We start from the raw sequence: 16750 nt of genomic DNA, 5'->3' as shown, positions 1-16750 counted from the left end.
TATTGATTGCCCTTGTTTAGCAACGCATCTCGAAAATCTCAAAAGTGTAACAAAATGTATCCGAAATTGCAACGCAATGATGAGGCATTCGGAATTTCGTTTCAATCTCCCAACAATGTGCTTGAATGTGGGCGACATGATTGCGCCTTTACGTAAACAAAGTGATTCCGACACCTCTGGAGGTCAGCCTGAACCCAGGCTTGTTCCTTGCGTTTCAGTTAAGTGTTTCCACCACATGGATGAAAACTTTAACTTGAGCCCCATTTTAACCTCTTCAAAATTTCGTTCTTAAAAATGTGGTCAGACAACTTACTCAAACCCGTTTTATGAAGCGTGCTGGACGAAAGCAATTGCTTGACAAGGAGTCTTATTAGGGGTTTATACTCTGAATTTGGACGAGCCGTCAACGATTCAAATTTGCGCCATAGTTGTCCTAAGTAGCTTGACTACAAATGAACCATTTTTTCCACCAGGGACAGCTGAGACGAGAACATGCGATCGCAGCGCCCTTGATCAATCTATATATGAAGTTATCTATGCTTCTGACATGTCTTGAAGTACAATTACTGATAAATACGAATTAGGTTATCTTGATAAAGCAAGAACTTGCTCAAAATACAAGCAGTCAATATGTTTTTTCTAATAACATTGTTTAAAGAAAATTGTTTCAGGAACATCTTGACCAAATTTCAAGAAATTTGGTGCACTTGTTATGAAACTATGGTTCTCACTCTGGGAATGGCACTCAAACCAAAAGTAGGCATATTATAGCTCTGACCTACAAATTGCTCTTTAAACTCATTTGAATGCTTTATATTCATGAAATGATATATCTTAACAAAGATGACACCTATTTTACATGACTATATTGGATGCTTTTGCTACGACCTAAATTCATTGGAGTCCAAAATTCAAATTGAAATATTTTGAACACGACTTTGCTATTGCTCTGTGTCCCTTAAATAATGCCTGCCTTTTATGCAAACTTCCTGATAAGTAGATATTTAAACTTTACTCAAATACAACCCATCCATGTTCCACCAATGACTGATGTCTGTTTTGTCAAATTGGTGGATTGAAACAAATTATCAATTATCCATCCTAGATAATCAAATAAGTCAATATTTTTGTACATGTACTTTCATTGCATATCTAATACATTTTGTTTGTTATTTGTCAGTGTAAGTTCCTCATCAATTGATAAAGTGATTCGTTTTGATTTTTTCCATGAATCTTTTTGAGCAAATTTTGCGGAATATTTCACTGAATTATAAGACAATTTGAGTGTTCTTGATTCATTTAATGTCCATGGTTATTTCATATATTCTTCTGATTTCAAAAATTAATTCATAAATATTTGGTATGTGAACAGATTTGTATATCAAACAGATCATTATTAAAAAACCGCTTAAATGTACTATGTAGCATGGGCAATCTTGTTTTATTCATCATAGAGTTACTCTCTGAATTCAACGCAATGGCCTAACTTGGCGGGTGAAGGAAAGCCGTGTCTTTTCCTCTCTTTAGTCCTTGGCTCACCGAACTTACCATTATCTTGGAGGACTACACCTAAATCTTTCATAGATGAGACCTGCTCAATATCTTTACCTCCATTACCTATGAGTGGAGCATTCAAAGGAGTTGACCTGATGGTCATTGAGCGGAATTTCATTCCGTTCAGGGCCGTATTACAATCAGTAACCCTAGAGTAGACTCTTTCTAGGTCATTTGTGCCGACGACACCGCGATTATTGCCCATGAGAAAACTCCAGAGGACCTTCAAGACACCACGTGCGAATTAATGAGGGATGTTGTAATCTGGTTTGAAAGGAATAAGCTATTGCTCAATGCTGAGAATACCTTTGTCATGAGTTTCGGTTGTGCTAAAAAATTAAATGTACTTGTCAAAGGTCAGTCACTTCTGGAAGTTAAAGAGGAGAAATATCTGGGTGTCACCGTTGATTCCGGGTTGACCTTTGATGCCCACGTTTGTAGTGCTATGAAGAAAACGAATTCGATGGGTGGCCTTCTAAAGGACGCCAGGAATAGTATACCTCTTCCCACAAGGATTATGCTTGTTAAGGCCTTAGCCCTATCTGTCCTACTGTATGGATATGCAGCGTGGATGCCACTTCTGACCAAGGGTAACTCGCATCGTTTGCAAGTCTCTGGAATAGAGTCCTCAAGATCATCTTCGATAACAAAAATGGATTCACTCCACTCCTCTATTGAAAAAAGCAACGATTCTTCGTCTTGAAGACTATTTAAGCATGAGCTGGCATCTGATGGTATCCAAGGCACTAGTGGGAGTTGGATCGGAATTAGTTCGAAGTAAAATAAAAATGAGATCATGCTCCACTAGATCCATGAATACGTTTGTAAGTACTGTCAATCCCAGTGTGGCAAATGCTGCATGTTAGATTTGCAGTAAAATGAATGCACAAGGAGCACCTTCAAAGACTGTTTAAAAAGATATGAAGACAAGTGCTCGGTGACAAATTGCAAGGTTTACCGTTTTAACTCAAATAATGCAATTTAATAAGTTAACATAAATCCATCTATCCCCTGCCCCTCGCTGCACCCTCCCCCATTCCATATCTCTATTTACACCATTATTATTATCTGTTTATACTACATTTTGTCCTTACGAAATAAATTACTTACCGTCTTGTTGATTTGCCACTTATCTTGTCCAAAAATGGACCTACATTTGTTTTTAAAATCTATGTTATAGCTTTCCATCTTTTGTTTCATGACTGGTGCAACACCTAGTTCTTTTGCCTTTTATCTAAAACATAATCTCTAAAGTGACTTGAACAATATTTGATTACATATCAGATGGATACAGATCAGACAATTTAAGGGCTTGTGTGATTCTTTTATTCTTTGTTCGCAAAATTGAGATATAATACGGTTTCTTGAAATTTTATGCGGTTCTTGAAAAAACTATCTAACTGATTCGGCTTTCAGAGGCACTTATTTCTTTTTTTTTTTACCAGGGCCCTATATCAAAACCTATCAATTCACAGTCGATTCTTTAAGGTAAGCAGTTTCTATTTTCATTTCTGTTCACGAACTCTTGGTCCCCTGAGATGGAAGGTCAAATTTGGGCGACTCTAAATTGCACATAAATTCGTCATTTTTCCGCTGATTGCATTTGGCTTTTTGGTGCAAACTGGTAAGAACTAGCGTAATGAACAAGAGTCTGGGCACACTTCAAAAGACATGCCTGGTATCTCGAACAGAGGCTGAAATTACGAAAAGGGAGACAGACCACTAAGCACTCTTCAAAATCATAACTTTGAAATCTAAATCGGACCGAGTGGATCAAGGGTGAGTCATAAAGTATCATACTTAGTTTAGATCAATTGCCCGACCGAGGAACGGGCGTCGAATGTCGGCACACCCACTGAACTCGAAATATCGCCATTGTTGGATCCTGGAAGAGCAGAGTTAGTCCGTTTTCGATCATCAATCGATCGATTGAAATGTATTGACGGACTATCTCAAGGTAGAGTGAACAAAGGGTCGGTTTTTAAGCATGATTTAAGTAAAGCATCTGGCTTTTGGTACTTTGCCTAAATCTGGGAGGTAATTTAAAATCACTTGGAATCCAGCACTTAGCATTTTATGTGTCAAGAATCCAATCACGCCTTGATAAGCAATAAACCCCTGCAAATATGAAAATGAGTGGAAATCAGTTGTTTGTCAGTCCCTGGAAAAACCCAAATAGACAGGAGACCATTCATCTTTTCTTATGGTTTTGTTTAAGGTTAATGGCAAAGAAGGTTAACTGGTCTATGCTTCATCCAGATTTCGCAAACCTCTGGCATTGAAGGATCGAAATCCAGTCGAGTGTTCAAGCCAAATGATTGAAAATTTTACATTTTTGAGTCGTGGAGGAACTTGACATTTCACTGACAAGTTACTGGTACCCTCAGCAACTTCTCAGGTCAAATGGATTTCGTTGTAAGTACCATACAACCTCCAGCAGCCAGGAACTGGGGGTGACTATTTAAGCGGTTTTTTATTTCGCTTGTGTATCCTCTTTCGCTCCTGATGGGAACTGAGGTCCTTGAAGCTAAAAAACTGACATTCTGGTTCGAAACACAACAATTCATACAGTGGACAGGTTGAGTTTTAAGTGCTCGTAACTTTTGACACTAAATTTGGTTGGGCTCAAAACTGACCAGCGCTTTCTTCAACAAAAAAAGCGCAACAGAAGTGAAATAAAAAACACTTAATTACAAGGGTGAAAGTTTCCAACTTCCCCCACTGACCGTCTGTTTCCAATGATGACGTCGTCCTTGTTCAACCCAAATCTAAAATTCAAAAAACACTCGCATCAAGCTCCAGAAGATAACCAAACCAACAAAAAAGTGTTCCAATGTCATACATTGACAGATTGGCACTCTGGTACTCATTTAAAGAAACCTCTCCTATGACTCCCAATTTAATTAGAGAAATAAATCACTTTTATTATTAGCATTCACAGAGTACTTATTCACGATTGTCAAACAAATAAGTGGTCTTTACGAATATTCCTTGGCAATTTCCCAACCCATGGCTTTCAAGCCGGCATACGTTTCTGTGTTTGTGGGCTCAATTTGATCCACTGGGAGAAGAAACCCATATTTTCCCTGGTCCCGCAATTCCAATGCATAAGAATACTTGATTCCAGCCTTCTCATAAGCCCAATCCACGCTACTTCCAGAAGCCTGATAAATCACTTCGTTTATGGGACCATGTTGGAAGGATGTGCCATAAACTTGCCTCAAAGCTTCCACAGCTTTCTTCATAACTCGTGATTGATCCAAGTAGTCACTTGAGCGAATTTTCTTAAAACCATAGGGGGACAACCAGAATTGGAAATATGCATGTATGGTAATGAATGAGGCAAACTCACGTCCATTTGTTTGAGTATTCAGAATAATGTCTCGAATGGCCACTGTTTCTGCCTCTGAAAAAGCCTTGGGCCCATGGAAAGTGTCGTGGCATATTGAGTTTGATGATCCAATTTGTGCCCAAGCAATATCGAAATTGCGGTTTGGATCGACTCCTGAACATTTTGGATTGGATTGACCTGATGGCAACCATGAATTTCGGGATCCATTCCAAGAGGGAAATCCAGCTGATTGGTTAGCTTGAAGGGCTTGAGGAAAACCAGGGAATATTGAACCTGGCTGGAACTGGTTCAATGATATACTATCTTGGGCGAACTTGATCTCACTCTCGTTATTCTGATAAAACCCCTCAATGCCTGAATCCTTGTTCAAATCGTGTTCAACGATTGCCCAAGAACTTATGATCTTTTGTATTTCCACTGAAACTTGATCATCCCCGCTTCTGAGCATCATGGCTGCTGGGGTTCGTCGATTCTTTCGCCACATTCGATTAACGTCCCAGGAATAGACATAACCATCCGGATTCGCCACGGGAACGATGAAGAAGTCAAATTTCCTCAAAAGTCCAGCTTCCCCCTCAGCCAGAAGCTCTTTGATCGTGAAAATACAAAACGAAGGCGAAACCCATTCTCGACTATGGATTCCACAATCCATCCAGATGATGGGCTTATCTGTTTTGGCTGAGTCCTCGGATCTGGACAATGTCACCATCTCAATCGGGCGTCCTTCAAAGGTGGTTCCAATCGAGGAAATGCTCATGGATTGGCTATCATCCTGCTTTTGAATTTCACGGAGGTGGGTCGTGATCTGGTTCAAGCAGTTGTAGCTCTTGGCGTCATAGTAAGACAAGCTGGGATCCCGGTAACCAAAATCATCCAAGTCTTCTTTGAGGATGCTTTTCATTTCATCGTCGATCAGCTCTTGCAGGTTGGTCACTTTCGTGTTGTGTTGAATATTTCGTTGGTCGAGGAAATTTTCCAAGGTTTTATAGACCTCGGGTTCGACTGACAAACTTATGGTTTGGTCCACCTGGGCAGGTTCAGCCCAAAAATCAACACCCACCACGTTGATGGACTCGAGTGTTCGGAGGTCTTTCAATTGGTTCTGATCTTTAGGAATGACATCCACCAACTTGTAGTTCATGAAACTGAACTTGGCTTCTTTCTTATCCTCGTTTTTTTCTGTCACTTCGAGACTTTTAGACAAGACTAAGGCCCCCCAAAGGGCCCCCAGGATCGTAAAATGAAATATATGTTGGCTCAAAGACATCCTCATGGTAAGTGAGTGGTTTTATCGGAAGACCCTCTTCAATTTATGCCTTTTGACCTCTAACCGAGGCCTACCCGAGTAAAGAAAATCCAGTTTCTACTGATACGGGAAAAAAAGACTTGCTGTTCATTCACCTTTACTAAGGCCTTACGTGGCATGGCCGTTTTAAAACTGCTAGATCAAATCTCAGAACGAAGCTTAAAGAACTAGATTGACACTCTATGAAAATGCTTCACTTTTGTGCTGTTTTGTTTCTTGTTTTTATGAAACTTCTCACGACAGCAACAAGCATGATTTTAGAAGATTATAGGTTCTCATTGAAAAATATTAAGCAATGCAGCGCAGATAAAATGATAAAAACGAGAAGAAAAAAGGGAGATCACATTTCAGGAAAAGTTTTCCAGAAAGGCGCTTTGAAAATGTGGCATTAAGTCTACATCTAAGCGACAATTAAAAGCAGGCAAAGTTTGAGCACATACTTTTAGTTGACGATGCGTACAAAAAAGCTCTCACCTGTACATTTGAGTTCACGATGTAAAATGTGAAGTGTATATTTGTGCACTCTCGTGTATGTGTATCTGAGCCCTTATTGGTTACCTCCACCTATTACCACTCTCTGGCAATCAAATCGAATGTGTTCAATAGTAAGATTGGGTTGAAAACACAATAGGAGGGGCTGCATTGATTAGATCCAAAGCTTTGCCTAACCATTTATTGCCGTTGAGTCTGGAATTCGTGAAAAATGGAGCGTGATTGTTCCCATCTGAGTAATTGACAGAAATATGCAGGGTACAGGTTTAATGTAATATGCTAATTATGCGATCTACATACCTTTACTGGCCAGATTGATGTGGCTTTTGCGTACAGTATCAGATACCTTTCGTACCTTCACTGAATAATGTACAATCCCAACCTTTCTAAACTCTCCCAATACGAGAGCTCTCTGATATCCTCAATGTTCCTCGTAAAACATCTTTGGACCTCCTCGAGCTTTTGTAAACCTGTTGAACTAACTGGAGCCCAAATGGGAGAGGCATAGTCAAGATATGGCTGAACAATGGATTTGTACAGAGTTAGCATCGTGATGCTATCTCTGGACTTAAATGTGCAATATATCCAAACACATGTCTGAAAAGCTTTACCAACTTTCAACTGGATATGCTCATCGAACTTGCCATCATCTTGGAGGACTACACCTAAATCCTTCATGGATGAGACTTGCTGAATGCCCTTGCCTTCATCATCTAATAGTGGAGTGTCTAATGTCGTCAACCCAAAGGTCATTAAGCGGAATTTCATTCCATTCAGTGCCATGTTACCCGCAGCAACCCAAAAGTAGATTTGGTGTAGTACCTTTACTAAACAACCGGAATTCTGTCCATTCATACCAAATACCTATTTTGTATCATCAGCATAGGAAGAGATACTGACATTAATACTACCAAGATTCTGAAGCGGAGCAATGACGATGATGAAAAGGAGAGGACCCAAACGGAGCCCTAAGGAACACCCAACTTGACATCATGTATGTCACTAAGGGATCCTTTAACCTTAAACAATTACTTCCTATCATAATTGAAACTTCTTAACCAATAAAGAATCTTGTCTTGGAACCCAATCTCGTGGAGCCTCTTAGCTAAAAGGCCATGATCTACCTTGTCAAAGTCCTTGGTAAATTCGAGATAAACAACATCGACTGATTTGTGGCTCTCTAGTCTCACAATAACCTGCTCTATATGTTTAACCGTGCTAAAATGTACTCGTAACCCATGATGGCTAGAAGGAAAGACTTCATGAGTAGCAAGAAATTCAACAAGTTTGAACTTCATGATCTTCTCAAACACCTTCGCAATATTCGAAGTGAGAGAAATCGGCCTATAATTACTGGGGAGCGAATTATCTCCCCCTTTGTAAATTGGAACACCATGAGCTACCTTCAGAGAAGAGGGGAACTTGCCCTGGTCCAAGATGCAACGCATCAAGTACGAGAAAACAGGAGCAAGAACTAGTGAGCATCTCATCAGAAACTGAGATGTAACGCCATCAGGACCAGGAGAGCTCGAGAGTCTCAAGTCCCTGATGGCCTCTGAAACATCTTGAGCTGTGACAACAAGATTATCTATCCGCTCAACTTGTCAAGCCTTGCCAATCTCAACAAACTCCTCAATAGAGCAGTGGGCACACTAGAGAACCGATCTCCAAGTATGTTGGCCATAGACTCAACAATGTCTATGGCTTCCCCCTTGACCTCAAAAGGCCCTACTCTTAGAGTTTGCAAAAGCCTTCGGATTCGACCTCACCTCTTGAACTAATCTACTTTCCTTTTTCAATTGATCTGTCTCAATGAAGGCCTTAATTCTACCCTGGATTAAATCCAACTTTCTTTGAAGGGTAGCCACAACTACTGGATTCAAATTGCTTTGGAGCCTTTTTGCTAGTTAGCAACTCTTTTTGAACAGATTCTTCCTGAACTTTGGAATTTTTGACTGTGCCCCGCCTTGTGGAACACATTCAGAGATTGCTATAGTGGAACAAACGTCCTCAAAAACTAGAATCATTTTGTCTAAGGCTACATCTATGAACGATTCCCTTTTCAGCATTGAAATGAGGTCCAGCTCCCTTAACCTTTCTTTAATCAACGACCAAGGTTCATCTTTGAACTTGAACTTAGCCAGACCGACCTTTTTGGCCGGTCTTACTCTGTAGAGCACCCCGGCTTTTGAGTAATGGTCGACCCTATCTCGAGAACATGATAGTCTGAAAAGTTACTAGGCGTCACATGGACGCACGCGTACTGGATCAGATCAGGGTCATTGAAACAAAAACAAGTCGAGAACGCTGTTCTCTCTATGGCTACGCCAACACACTGGGAGAGATAGCGAAGGATCTCAAACTTCTCCAGCTTTTAAATGTTCTAACGACTGAGATGTCGATTTCGAAATGGGAATGTACCCATTTGGACTAACCTCCCACCCTACACCGCTAGCTGGAATATTGAAGTCACCGACAAAGAAAACCTTTGAGCAAACTGACTGGTCCAACTCATTTCCTGTGAATTTGAGAGCTGACAAGAATGAGCTAACTGAACAAGAGGGGGGCCTATATATTGTTACAATGGACAGCTCAAGACCTTGGAGGTGACAAACTAGGACCTCTGCTTCTCCATTAGACTTGTGAACATGGCTAACGTCCAGGTCATTTCTAACGTATTGACATACGCCCCCATGAGGAAAAATGGGATTGTCAGCGAGTAGTACTTTATCACATCGAACTAAATTGAAAACGACCATTGTTATTTCTTCATCTAAGACCCTTGATTGAGGCCAAGTTTCTGTCATGGAAATGAACGAGATCTACCTATCTAAAGCTAGTTCCTCAAGAACCTTGATCTTTGTACTGTCTTTTTTGGAAATAAGACAACGCACATTCAAATAAAGCCCTTTTACGGGCTGATTGTCCTTCGATGGACTAGTGTTATCAAATCTTTGACTAGGCCTTCTAACCTTCAAAAATCATGCTTTTGGACAAAATCAATCTTAGGCGGAGAATGAGAAAACCTTTGAGGAGGGGGCAAAAGAGGGGGAGAAGGAACTCTGGCCGCCACCTGAGCATACGATCTAAACGATGCGTGGGGCTCATGGCGACCAGAGGGGGGCTTAAGGCTACAAAGTTTGGGCAGAAGAGAGGTTAAAGGATTTGAGGATGAGGTTGTAGGAGAGGGAGGGGAACAAGGAGAGGGAAATAGGGAAGGAGATAGGGGTGGGGTAAGTCTGTTGAGAGACTTGACAATGAGGTTGAGACAACTGCTGTCTCTTCCTCCTAATGCCCCTGAGATGGGCCTCAGTGCATTTGAAATTGAGACATACCTTGTGCCTCAAAGATCTCATGCACATAAACGGGTGGAAATAGCTACACCCCTGTTTGGAACAATCCCTTCTCATTGAACTTGAGAATTGCATCAAAAAAGATGCTCCTTTAATTGGATTAATTTTGTGGCCGTTTTACTTAGATGTAGAACAAATCACACACTGTATGGCTAAAGGCAGTAAAATTTGCATTCTTACACATGAAATTCCGTTTTTTTTGCCCTCAATATGTATAAAACATTTGTGATTAACGCTTTCCTTGAAAGCTCTAGCGCTTTAAGTAACTGCAATAGAAGAACATCTAAAGGTTTTTAGTTTTTATGGCCTTTTTCCTGGTGTTTTGGGTCAAAGCTTTGATTATGGATGATCAAACGTCACTTTAGGATTGTTCTTTTTGTTCATTTTTTGTTTACAAGAAGCACAATAAGACTTAGACGTTCGCCTATTAATTTCAAAGATGATAAAATTTGAAATGGCTCCTGGAAAAGGAAAAAGTCGATTTTTTTTCGGAGTTTTTGACAAATTCATTTGCCAATGTTCTTCTGATCAAATCTTTTTCCGCAAAAGTCCTAGTTAGGGTCCAAATCGTATGGAAAAAGTCAGAAGATCTCATCAAGATTGAAATAACTCAAAACAAAATTGAAATAACTCAAAACAAAATTGAAATCAAAATGTGAAGGAGACGTGGCCCCTTGGGATTAGTGCGGTTTCTAAAAAACTTCAAAACGTAAACCACACCCACAAAAGGAAAACTAAAACAAGTTGATACTGGCCTTCACGTAAAAGTTCTCAAGAAAATGTTCCAACACGGTTACCCCGAAAGAGCGCAAAATGAGGAAAGTTTAGGTAGACAAATTAAGACTTGTGTTTCTTGCTTACCCTCTCTTGTAGAAGCATTTTGGAATCTTAACCTTTGAAATATTTGCATTCACGAATTTTCAGACATAAACAGAGCTCGGAAAAAGTTTATTTTTGAAGGCCAAATAATCTATAGACATTATTGTTGCCTGCCAAAAAAACTGATTTTGAAATAAAGTGCCAATTTCAAAATCTACTTCAGTCTAAATTCTAAAAGAAAGACCCTGTACACACAACCACAAGCTTGCAATTTTTCATTAAAATTGGAAGCTCCCGGACAATTTTATTTGGCTAATAGAAACCTAAAAAAAATTAAAATTGATTTGAAAAACAAAATTCCCAAGCCCTAAACATAAACAACCCAAAAACAAAGACTGATCTTTGATATCATTATAAATTGTCCAACCAAGAAGGACATTCTCGCCTTCAACAAACGGGGACGGCCATTCCACGTAATTTTGTCGTCCATCCCCCTATATTGTCGGCAATCTTTTAACATTGAGAGATCAATATACATAGATCTTGACTTGCAAGTGAACGAGGTTCTTCGTAGTTTCGCTCGGTGCATTCACACATGCATCATCATCTTGTCATCAACATCAGTCAGCAGGAGTGAGTAGGAGCATGAGCGCATGCATGATCCTCTCTCACCTCGTTCATTCACGGCCAAGAAAAAGGGAGACAAGGAGGGACGAGGTTCGATGTTGGTTGGTTGGTTGGTTGGTTGGATGCGCGATGAAAAGAGAATTGCCTTCTCGGGGGGCTTTTTTCTTTACCTCTGTCCTCTTCAGATTGAATCGTCGTTAGTTTGCGGTGTGTGATTTCCCTTTCAACACACACGTTTCATCATAGGACATAGACGCCAATATCATTCAAAACAACATGGCCAAGATTCTCTTATTGGTAAGCAAGTACTGTTATGACAATTGGCCATTAGTTAGTATGAAATGTGATAGGGAACAGATACGGGAAATGTGCTCACACGATAGTGTTCTGATGGTTATTGAATGAATGAGGAACTCGCGTGAAGTCCTATCAAAAACGTTCAGTGGTTTCTCAGTCACGATTTTGTTAAGAATCAAGTAAGCAATTGTTCTACTTTCATTTTGATGCTTTATATCTGATTTCATGAAATGAACATTGAGTGTCATCGTTAGCTCCTGCCCTGTCTAGTTACCTGATTACAGTATCCAATTCGAGTCATCTGCTAACAAGGACGAGGCCCATATGCAGAAAAAAACTTGATCTGAACCACCGTTTTAGCAGGGACGGACCGAAATAGCCGTTGTACTGCCCGTATATTAGACACAATAAACGGATGCTACCTTTTAACCAATGGTATGAAGAGGAAATGAGTGAGGATTGAAGCTTCTCTTACTTAGCCTTTAGGCGAGTTAACTTTGACGTACCACTTATTACCAGTGTTATTTTTGTGTGAAGGAATGGTACAGTTCAGTACAGTGGGCATTCTCCCACATAAGACAAGCATGTGCAACCAGACAGCAAGATTTAATCAGTCAGATGGTGGCATGGATTTCTGAAAGGAGATGAATTCAAAGTCGACACCCGTGCAATCTTTCATTTATTATGTACAATGTTACTTACAGGGTCCTACTTGTTTATTTTTACACGCTTGTCATATTCGGGGTACTAGCTAGCTAGCTAGTCGTGCAAACCAACCAGAGAAACTGTTAATGACATGGCGTAAAATCCCCTTTGAAACAAGAAAGGATATTGCATGCTCTGTCTTGTCGGTCTTACACTGTTTTGCCAAAAAAATGACAGTCATTGATCTTGACATTTTCTGACTCTGATTGCATTTGAATGCTTTGGAGTAAACTGACGAGGGGCTCCAAATTGCCGACCAAACATAATCATCCTGATCACTTTCAAGAGCGATTTTGTCAGCTTGCCATTGGCTATGATTGGCTGACTTCGCGTTCTCAAGGAATGCGACAGCGTCAGATTGAGTGTGTTTCGTATTGATGTTCTGTTAACAACTTAATTCTCGCCGACAACGACGCAACAAACTTGTCCGTGTCCTTGCAGAGCTTGACTATCCTGGCATAGAATATTGAATTTTCGCACAAATGCCCTGGTGTTTAACGGTTGAAGGTGTGGTGGTACGAGTACTTGAAAACCGCATAAGGAGTACGTTATACCCCATGGGATTACATGTTGCACTCCTTTGGTGACTCTTCTATCTAAGCCTCCAGAAACGAATTGAATCATTTATTGTTTTTATTACAGTGGCAAATCAACCCACTAATATTGATATGTTCTCCTTGTCTTGCTTCAGATCCTCTCGTCCATCTTCGTCTCTGTGATATCTGGTACCACAATCAAACCTGCGGGCTATGACCATAACCCACCTCAACCCCATAAACTGGCAGCTCAAGCATCTTCATCCTCCTCCTCTGCCCACCACCATCATCATGTGCAGAGCCATCACCAATATGCCTCTCCACCCATTTTACCCGCCTACACGCCCACTCCCTTCCATTCGAGCACGCCTGTGCCGCCTTACGGAGTCACGCCTACGCCTTACCCAGGCTATGGGTACTCGCCTGCTCCCGGCTACGGGCCCACTGCCGTGCCTTACGGACATTATCCCCATTCCCCTCAGCCATCTGCATCCCATCACGCCTCTTATGAGGCTAATAATTATGGTCCTCCCGCTTGCTCCAAGAACACGACCAAATCATGGTGCTTGATGGATTACGAGTATCCTGCCCGTGAGATCCAACATGCCATCGAGTACCATTATGCGGCAGTGGCCTCATTGTACAAGGACGTGATTGCCAACACGGATAACTCGGTGGATCGGATCAAGCACATCCATGATGAAACTTATCTGTGCCCTTCGAGTACGGGTTATGTGATGCCATTACGAGCCATGAATACCAATGGGCATTGGCGGATCGTGGTGAACGAGGTGAAAGCGCATTATGAGACCCTCAGTCAAACGGCTCGAGTGGAGGAGTGCACCACCCCAGGACATCAGTGCTCTCTCATTCCAGAGTGTTACGAGACCAAGTGCCTGCAGAAATTCATTTACCATCGATTTCTGACCTATAACCCGTACGACTATTATTTCCCGTTTGCTATGGAAACGTTCAAGTTGCCATCAAGCTGTGCTTGCTTTAACAATGGTTATTCTCATCAAAAGCACTAATACGTGTCTAGTGCTTGCCATGGATTGATTGATTGATGCGAACTTGACCCAAACTCTTGTTATCTCCTCTGTCGTAAGCAGTTCCAAAATTTCAAGGATGATTTCGATGTGCACTGGTGAATTGAGCTCGATTAATCGATCCAGCCATAGATGGACAAGTACAAAAGCACCAGCGTTTCAGACCCATGTGGATCATGGGAAAGTGATAGTCTAATAATATGCTTGATTCATGCGAGTAGAAAGGGAAATCTTACGCGCAACTAATCGCACCACATTAATGGCAATAAAATGTTATGATCACGACTCTGAATATTGGTTATTGAGCGTTCGGAGTTACCTGCACTATGAGACCTTCATCAAAAAGTTCTTTGTTCTACCTCTTAAAGGACCATCTAATGTCTTATTTTTACGCAAAACAACAGGTAGGATGTTGGTTCTTTTTGAGAAAACAAGGAAATCATTAAAGTATATTGGTCTAAGTGCATGAGAGACACCAAAGATCTGCGCCAACCGCAATTATCCCACTGAAAATAAGCCAATGATTAGACCTTGGCTTGACTCAAGCACCTATTTGTCTTGCCAAATGACACCCCCTTGACTCAGTCTCCAAAATGCTTCCAAAGGTGCCCAAGCTTCAAGAACGATGAGATAAATATAGATGTGTGAACGTGTCAATGGATGAACACTTATATTACAACCAAATAGGTCCTCATGAGTCACTTGGCGTTACGCATTAGAACAAGCACGTGTGCTCTCGATCATCTTGGAATTGGTACTATTTGAGAAAAAGTAGCTTCAAGGTTAAGTGCAACACTCTCATGAGTAGTAGTACATGTTAATAGCTGTAAGACTGATTTCCTCATCCTAGTTCAGATGAATGTGAAGTGCCATATTTTCGACGAGACTTGGGGTCTCATTCAAACAGTAGTACACCAAAATTTTGCAACCAGATGTTGGCCGAATAAAATCAATTTTGGGCTTCAATGAAACTCTTGGGCAACACCTTTTCACCAAACATCTTCTCTGCAATGACGACAAGAAATTTGAAAATATGACATCTCCATGACGTATCCTTCCTCTCCGAGAGTTCAAGTTCGAGTCGGATTTGAGATCCATGCAGGTGATCTGGTGGCAGATGAGCTAACGAACCATGATTAGTTCTAAATTCTAGTGGCTATCTCGGACAAATTGAGCATCTGTCACCAGGTTGGTGATGTCCAATCGTCGGTATGCTACTAATGAAGATGATGCAAAGATGAGTTTTACTTTTCCCTTTGTGTCAAAGCAAAAAAACATTCAGCAGATGACTCCTCCAGGAATTCTGGGCTAAACCAGCTTTTGATGGGGTTTGGCATCATCAGGACGTACCAGTAGCTCGACTTTCAAGGTGAAGTATCAACCTCTTGCTCTTAATCATGAGATCGAGAATAGCTTTCTGCTCGCCACTCACTAATTCGTTACCAATCCCTTTTTCAAAGTTAGGAACACAGAAGAATGTAAAGTTTAAAGTTGTCGACTAAAAACGGCATTCCTGACACACAGGAGGGGTTCACAGCTCTTGTGATCTGATTAGTGAAACAATGTGACTGTATAATTGAAAGACTTCATTTATATGTTTTCGTTAATGTTATGCTATACCTGGACATCGATTTGCCATTGACAAAGTGCACCATATCTAAGGGAACCTAAATGCACTAATGATGAAGGAATGACCAGAGGGTCTCTAACCATTTCCAATACTGGACAAGGGCCGTTGAGGGGAAAATTGATAGGTCCTATCGGTTAACGAAATCATTTCCCTTTCAAGTGAGGCTAACTTTTTTGGACGTATTTTCAACGCAATCGAATGTCTGTGTCAAAACCATGAGCATTTAAAACTCAGCACAATGAAGGTACACAATGAATGAACTAGGACTACGTTGGTAATATTTTACAAAGCTCATTCAAATTTTGTCTCCGTTGCGCTCAGATTTAGATTTTCTTGTATTGGCTTTTTGTGATATGTTTTTTCACGAACTTGTCTAACCGTCAAAGGGAATGTAACTTCCATTATATTTCGTCTATCTTTCGTTCTTCATATTTTTATGATATTTGGTCTACCAACGAATTTAAATTAGTAGACCTCGCTAGCCCTTGTTTGTTGGGTTGATCTGTAATGCATGCTAAATATTTGTCCAAGTCTGATTTGAAAGATGCAACCGGATCAACAAGGCCTACGTATTCCCTACGAATATTAAAGGGAAGCAAATCAAACTATGAAGGAGCCCGAGAAAAAAGAGAGGTGGACTTCATCATGCCCTCTAGTTCTGTAAAGGATTTAAAGTGAGCCTTCATTTGACATCAGCCGTTCTAAAAAGCCTTTTGCCCACACCTGTCCGATGGTTCTTCGTATTAGTCATGTGAAGGAAAAGAAATTCAACCAAAAAGTTGCTCAGCCCTGACTTTGTGGAGGGAAAATATAGACAAACCTCACAGCCAACCTGCACCGGGAACAGAGTGAATTTGTCATTTATTTTAATTTCCCGTCTTGTTGAAGCAGGCAGTATTCTAATAATGAGCCAACATATTATTAGAGTAGAAGAACTTCACCAACATGACATCTTTTAGAGTTTTGTAGCACAACTCACTCGGCAGTTTAAAATTCAATTGAAACAAATAACTTACAGTGAGAGGATAGA

General features: G+C 40.7%; 2 protein-coding genes across 5 annotated transcripts; one reads left to right on the top strand and one right to left on the bottom strand.

Moving 5' to 3' along the window:
* Positions 1-4409: 4409 nt before the first annotated feature.
* LOC131889452 (carboxypeptidase A2-like) lies at positions 4410-6214 on the bottom strand. The gene has a single exon (XM_059238547.1). It carries the CDS (start codon positions 6177-6179, stop codon positions 4533-4535), a length of 1647 nt encoding a protein of 548 aa, XP_059094530.1. The 5' UTR covers positions 6180-6214; the 3' UTR covers positions 4410-4532.
* A 5429-nt stretch (positions 6215-11643) lies between these two features.
* LOC131889152 (neurotrophin 1-like) lies at positions 11644-14375 on the top strand. 4 transcript variants are annotated; one of them, XM_059238174.1, is made up of 2 exons: positions 11644-11800; positions 13197-14375. In XM_059238174.1, the coding sequence occupies exons 1-2, from the start codon at positions 11780-11782 to the stop codon at positions 14070-14072; spliced, it is 897 nt and encodes a 298-aa protein (XP_059094157.1). In that variant the 5' UTR covers positions 11644-11779; the 3' UTR covers positions 14073-14375. The 4 variants fall into 4 exon arrangements, 2 of the variants coding, with proteins under 2 accessions (XP_059094157.1, XP_059094156.1); XR_009374176.1 differs by lacking the exon at positions 11644-11800 and adding an exon at positions 12769-13048 and having other exon boundaries at positions 13197-13339; XR_009374177.1 differs by lacking the exon at positions 11644-11800 and adding an exon at positions 12769-13012 and having other exon boundaries at positions 13197-13330.
* Positions 14376-16750: the final 2375 nt, after the last annotated feature.

This window comes from Tigriopus californicus, chromosome 10 (genome assembly GCF_007210705.1).
Source record: "Tigriopus californicus strain San Diego chromosome 10, Tcal_SD_v2.1, whole genome shotgun sequence".
NCBI lineage: Eukaryota > Metazoa > Arthropoda > Copepoda > Harpacticoida > Harpacticidae > Tigriopus > Tigriopus californicus.
The sequence above is the reverse complement of the archived record's forward strand: the minus strand, read 5'-3'. Positions and strand labels throughout refer to the sequence as shown.

What these genes read in the sequence shown, in the direction of transcription:
- LOC131889452 (XM_059238547.1), bottom strand. Translation starts at nt 6,179, where the DNA reads ATGAGGATGTCTTTGAGCCAACATATATTTCATTTTACGATCCTGGGG.
- LOC131889152 (XM_059238173.1), top strand. Translation starts at nt 12,988, where the DNA reads ATGCCCTGGTGTTTAACGGTTGAAGGTGTGGTG. An exon ending in TAACGGTTGAAGGTGTGGTG is followed by an intron (nt 13,021 to 13,196) that starts GTACGAGTACTT and finishes GTCTTGCTTCAG; the next exon opens with ATCCTCTCGTCCATCTTCGT.